We start from the raw sequence: 6,151 nt of genomic DNA on the forward strand, positions 1-6,151 counted from the left end.
TGTGGAAGAGGACGCCAGGGCGGCAGAAGCTTGGTTTGGTGTAGAAGGCTTCCAGCCGTACATGTTTGAGCCCTTGCCTCGCAACTCAATGGGAAAGGAAACGATTTTTATTCCTTATTTCAACCGTTGCGTATATTAGCTGCGACATTTGAATCAAGATGCTATGACCAAAAAAATTGATTGACAGATGACCGTTGATATATGATTGGCCGTATTTAGGTGTTCAGGCTGACGTAGAACTAACTGGTCTGCAGAAGATAACGGAAAAAACCCCCACAGATTTTAAGAGAGGATTTTTTTTTTTAAATAGAAATTTTTTAATACATGTTTAAGCCAGAATGATTTGACATTAAAATGACTTCCCTACGACTTAAGGCCATTAATAAAGCAAAGAAGAACATGATGCTGCAGCTCTGGTGGCAGCTCAGCTCAGCTATAAAACAATAATCTCTACAGGGTCTAAACTGCCTTCCAAAAGCAAGTAAAGTAAACTGACATCACAGATGCAGGTGCCGTTGCCCATGTCTCCGTCCATACAGGCTCCGTTAAAGTTGCAGATCTTTCCTGACCAGCTTGGACACGCTGCAAACACACAGATAAGAAGAGTAAAGATCAGAGATAATCTGCTGATGAAACCATGACAGTAACCATGACAAACAGGACAGAGGTGTCTATATTCACACCTTCTAAAAAGCTCTGTACTGGGGAGAAAGAAAGTCAGGTCTGACCCACGGTAACAAGCGTGAATATAACCTTAAAATCCCAAAACAAAGTTTCCTTGGAAATGAAATTAAAAATAATAATAATTGAACTTTATTGATCTAAAATTGCAGAAATTCACTCTCTGCATTTAACCCATCCCCTTGGGGAGCAATTGGCTGCCACTATATGCCGCCCGGGGAGCAGTGTGGGGTTAAGGGTCTTGCTCAGGGTCCAAGAGTGCAGGCTGTGGGGATTGAACCGGCTACTTGCAGCCTTCTCAGAGCACAAGCGCACTGCTCTAAAACACTAATAATGCTTTTTTCTTTCAGGTCTCCAGCTGCTGTTACATTTTTCCTCTATCTACTCCACTGAAGATTCTAGTTAAAGAACATCTAAATATACTTGGTAGGACATGGGCCAAAGCATTTTGATATGAATGTGTGTTTTGTTTATCACCGAGAATAAAAACAATCATAGCGATTTCAACTAAATTCAATACTTATAAGTATTTTAGACTTTTAGAAATGCATAGGTTCTCTCCTGGTCCTCCAGCTTCCTCTCAAAGTCCAAAAACATGACTGTTAGGTTAATTGGCTTCCCTAAATTCTCCTTAGGTGAATGGTTGCTTGTCCTGTTTGTCTCTGTGTTACCCTGCGATGTCCAGGGTGGACCCCGCCTCTCGCTGTAGATAGCTGGAGATAAACACCAGCACTCTTCGCGACTCCAGAAGGGATGAAGTGTGATGCAAAATGGATGAATGGAGTTTTAGACTTAGACAAAATTACAATAAAAGTTCATAAATTAGGTCATAATGAACACACAGTGTATACAAAACGAAATTTCGTTTAGTACAGCTTTCCAGACAGTAAATTAATATTTCCATTTCTTAAGTGCAGCAGTGATCAAATGTAAAGTAGGAGAAAAAACATGGTGCAAAACAAACAGATTGATATGGAAGTTCAGAGCATTGAATATATACGGTGCAATTATGCAGTGTTTTGGTTTGGCGTTGTCAGTTTGATGCAGAATCTGACACATAATTTAGAGTTTTTTCATCAGTGTGATGGAGGTGGGGAAGAAGCTGTTGCAGAACCTGCTGGACCTGCATTGAATGCTGTGAAGCCTCTTCCCAGAGGGCAGCAGACACCTGATCCTATTGGATAAAAGGGCTGTCCATCATTTAAAAGGACCAATCATAACCAAGAAAAAAAAAAAAATCTCACTTATTAAACAGCCAAATGTGCGACAGGCTAGAGATTTTTTTTTTAATTTTTATTTCGAGAATAAAGTTGTAATATTATGAGAATAAAGTCATAAAATTACGGGAATAAATTTGCTATGAAAATAGTCATAAAATTATTAGAAGAAATTTGGAAAATTATGAGAATAAAGTCATAAAATTACAAGAATAAATTAATAAAATTATGAGAATAAAGTCCTAAAATAAGAAGAATAAAGTCACAACATTTAAAAAATAAAGCAATAATATTACGAGAATAAAGTCATGAGATTATGAGAATAAAGTCATAAAATTACGAGAATAATGTCATAAAATTACAAGAATAAAGTTACAAGATTATGATTAAATTATATATAAATTATGAGTATGATTAAGATGGGTGTGAGGGATTGCTGTTGAGTCAACAAGTCGATGCAATCAGCTAAATGTTGTGAATATGTTGTGAATTTGTGGTATAGAATTACATTGAACAGAATTGAAAATTCATGCAGAAAAAATTAATGAATCGTTTCTATAGGAGAAAGCAGAATTATGCATTGTTGTGATGTTGATTGAGGTTTGGTTTCTGATGCAGAAGCAATGAGAACTCTTGCAGCTGTCAGCATTAAAGCTGATGTGACCTGAGTGGGTCGACTCACACAGACACAGTGGGCCCCAGTGGCCGGGGCAGCACTTTGGATGCAGGAAACTCTTCACACACGTGTGCTGACATCCCTGAAGCTCCATCTCCCTGCCGCCGATCTGCACCACATAACTGCAGAGAAGAAGAAGCTCATCATTAAGGATCCTCCATGGAGACCCCTGGTGTTGACCTCAGGGTTATAACACAGTGCTGACCTGCAGTTGTTGGTGCCCAGCTTTGTGAAGCCACGGGGGCAGCTGGCTGTGATGGAGGCGGCGCAGGAGGTGCAGTCGGTGTAAACATCTAACCTCTGAGGGACATCACAGCGACCTGGTGGAGCGGTCTAACAGAAAGAGCATGCATCATTGTCTCGTAGAAAAAAACCCCCACTAATCTACATTTGGAATGACTCATTTTAGCTCAAAAAGTTTTTTTTCAGCAGTGTTGTTTAATATGCCTAAAAGTCCTGCCCCTGTATGTGCTGAACTTCACTCCGACTGTCAGGTGATCTGGAAACTGCCTGATTACCCATCATCCTACTCCTGATGCCTTCAATGACCCCCTCTGGTGGATTGTGTACACATACAGTAACAGTTTGTTTTCAGAGTAAACATACTTTTTAAGTATATCCTTTTATTGGGAATTTTTTAATTTCACACCCGTTCCTGTGTTCATTTTTTAAATTCTCATATTAGTTTTTTGTTTTCATTTTCCTTAAATGTAAAACAATCCAATTTAACAGAAACAAAAGGCTATAAAACCTTGGCAAATGTAATTAGTTTGGAGTTTCTGAGATAAATTAACTTTTCAACAATATTCTAATTTGTTGTGATGCATCTGTACAAAGATCCTTTTTTTGTTTTATTTTTATATATAATTTCTATCCCAGTTATCAGTTGACATGCAAACTAGTAATGTTAATTTGTGGATGAATCTAACATAAGGGGCTAATCTCTATAGCAGGGGTCACCAACGCTACCTGCAACACCAACGGGCCCTCGAGGACCACATGGGGGGCCCTCAGCATCTTCTGAAAGCAGATAAACTCACCAGTGAACTAAGTTTGAAATGTTCTTCATCATTTAAAGAGCATTTAATCATGCTATATAAATAAAATATCAGGAGATTTTAAACATTCAGCATTGTAACCCGTTTCCATAAATATGACATACAGCAAAAATATACACAAAAGTAGTTTTTCTCTTTCAAGGCAGCATCAGTTCAGGGATAATACTGTGACATGAACACATCTGCATGTACTGTAGTAACTGCTATGTGCATGACGTTAAACAGAGTTAAACATCAGACACAAAGATGGACGGGAGGTGGAGGACGGCTGTGGGAAACGGAGGAAGACTCGGCTCACAGCAAACTCCACTCCTCCACCGTTCCTCCAACATTTAGAACATTTAAGCATGTATAGGGATTTATGAATTACAACGTCTAAAAGCAAATTAGAAATGAAAAGAAACCCAGAACCTTCTGCTGCAGCAAGAAGGTTTTAGGTTTGATTCCTGTCTTTCTGCATGGAGTTTGCATGTTCTCCATGAGTATGCGTGGGTTCTCTCTGGGTACTCTGGCTTCCTCCCACAAACCAAAAACATGACTGTTAGGTTAAATGGCTTCTTTAATTACTCCTTAGGCGTGAGTGTGAATGGTTGTTTGTCTCTGTGTTGCCGTGCGATGGGTCCAGGGTGGACCCCGCCTCTCACCTGTAGACAACTGGAGACAGACACCAGCACCCCTTGCGGCCCCGCTTGGGATAAACGTGACAGAAAATGGATGTATGGATCTATGTATCTATCTAAGTTTAGGTAAATGCTGATCCCTCATTTTCATATGTAAGTATTAGTAGCCCATCCTATGACTTAGTCGTCACGATCTGGCCTGTTTTCTCTCCCTTAATTGGTCATTCCTTTCACCTGCCATTTTCCCTCCCTGCCTCAATTATAATTTATTCCTCTCACCTGTTTCTTCTGTTTATATTCAGTTCAGCCTGAGCATTCAGGGCCAGATCATTATTTGTTTTCTGTGAGTCTTTCTGTTCAGTTTGATTTCTTGGTTCATGTCCTGGATCCTAGCAGCCAGTGGAAAGAGGGTTTTGTGTTTGTCTCGTCTCCTGATCATCCACTGTTCCTCCCCCGCTGAGTCCTCTTGGTTTTGGCCCATTATGTGGGGAGGTTCAGTTTTTATCAAAGTAAGCCTGGCTCCAGGGAGGAGACCAGTTTAAAGTCCTGGAAGCCTGTGGATGCCTGGAAGTCTGGATCCTGACACCTGTTCGGTTCCTGCCTGATCTGGATCCTGTTCCTGTCTGTTCCTGTCTGTTCTGGTTCCCTGACCAGGATCGGCTTCCAGCATGTCCTCTGGAACTGCAGCACTTGGGGACATTCTAGGACTGGATTGTTAAACCAGGTAAGTGGCCAACTCAGATAATCATCTTCTGTCACATGATCGTGGTCACTTACCTGTGTTTCTTCAGCAGAATGTCTGAGATTGGGCGGTGCCCTGCTCCCCCTCCTGCAGCTCCACTTTAGTTTTTGTTTTGTTAATAAACATTTTGAACTTTCCTACTGACTGTCTCTCCTTGAATACTAGGTCTTTTTTTCCGCGATTCATGACATTAGTAGCCATGAAGTAGCCCTCATTCTTAAAAAGGTTGATCCCTAATATATCTATAGCAAACTGAGAGCTTTGCTGTTCACCTTATTTAGCTGCTTCTGCAGACAGAGGCAGGACTTTAAATTGATGGGTACCTAATGTGGCCAGTCATGTCAATCAAAACAATTACAATGATGTGTATAAAACAAATAAATCCCAAAAAACAAATAAGAGATAAAAGCTTGATGAAGACATATACAGATCCAGCTAACCAGACACCAAAGGCCACAGAGACGTATTTAAGGAGACTTTAAAACAGGAAGTGAAGATGCCTGTTAGCTTTCTGACTGTGAGTTCAGTCTCCAAAGTTTAGGCATCACAATAGAAACGTCTGGTAACATCTAAGTTTCAGCCTTAAGTAGAAAACAGAAGAAACAGCTGAGAAACGTCAGGTTGAAGCAAGAGCAGAGGATTTTCACTTCAAGCTAATGGAGGCAGGACAGAATAGATGGTGTGTGGTATGTCTGTGTGGTATCGTTAAATGATGGGCAGCAGTTTCGAAAACAAAAAGGTTGCAAAACCAAAGTCTGACTGTGCAGAAAATCTACAGCCACTTATTCCTCGATATCACAGAGACGCTGCAGGAGGGTTTGATTAGGAGTGTTCATTTGGTGTTTTAGGAAACTAAATCCAAGGATCATGCACATAGAAAAGAAGTGAACAATTTCTAAGACATGAACACCAAGATATTAGGAACAACCAAGCAACCATTATTTAGAATAAGACACTTATCTTGAGCAAGATACTTCACCTGCCATGCCTAGTGATGTTTTTTTTTTTCTCTCCACTGTCGCAGGCGCCAGTGTACGGCAGCCTCACTTCTGTTAGTGAGCAGCAGGGCAGCTATGGCTGCAATGTAGCTTCCCACCATCAGTGTGTGTGTGAATGACTGAATGAAGTGTAAAGCACTAAAGTGCTATAAAAGTACA

At 40.4% G+C, this 6,151-nt stretch overlaps 1 protein-coding gene across 1 annotated transcript in view; it reads right to left on the reverse strand.

The window, feature by feature from the left end:
- stab1 (stabilin 1) overlaps nucleotides 1-6,151 on the reverse strand; it is a 163,052-nt gene that overhangs the window by 152,287 nt on the left and 4,614 nt on the right. The window contains exons 2-4 of the mRNA XM_015385033.1: nucleotides 2,780-2,907; nucleotides 2,581-2,696; nucleotides 497-582 (exon numbers count right to left, since the gene is read on the reverse strand). Of these exons, the coding sequence (XP_015240519.1) occupies nucleotides 497-582; nucleotides 2,581-2,696; nucleotides 2,780-2,907 (330 nt within the window). The remainder of the gene's footprint in view (nucleotides 1-496; nucleotides 583-2,580; nucleotides 2,697-2,779; nucleotides 2,908-6,151) is intronic.

Source organism: Cyprinodon variegatus, unplaced genomic scaffold, assembly GCF_000732505.1.
Source record: "Cyprinodon variegatus isolate N-32 unplaced genomic scaffold, C_variegatus-1.0 Scaffold330, whole genome shotgun sequence".
NCBI classification, from domain to species: domain Eukaryota; kingdom Metazoa; phylum Chordata; class Actinopteri; order Cyprinodontiformes; family Cyprinodontidae; genus Cyprinodon; species Cyprinodon variegatus.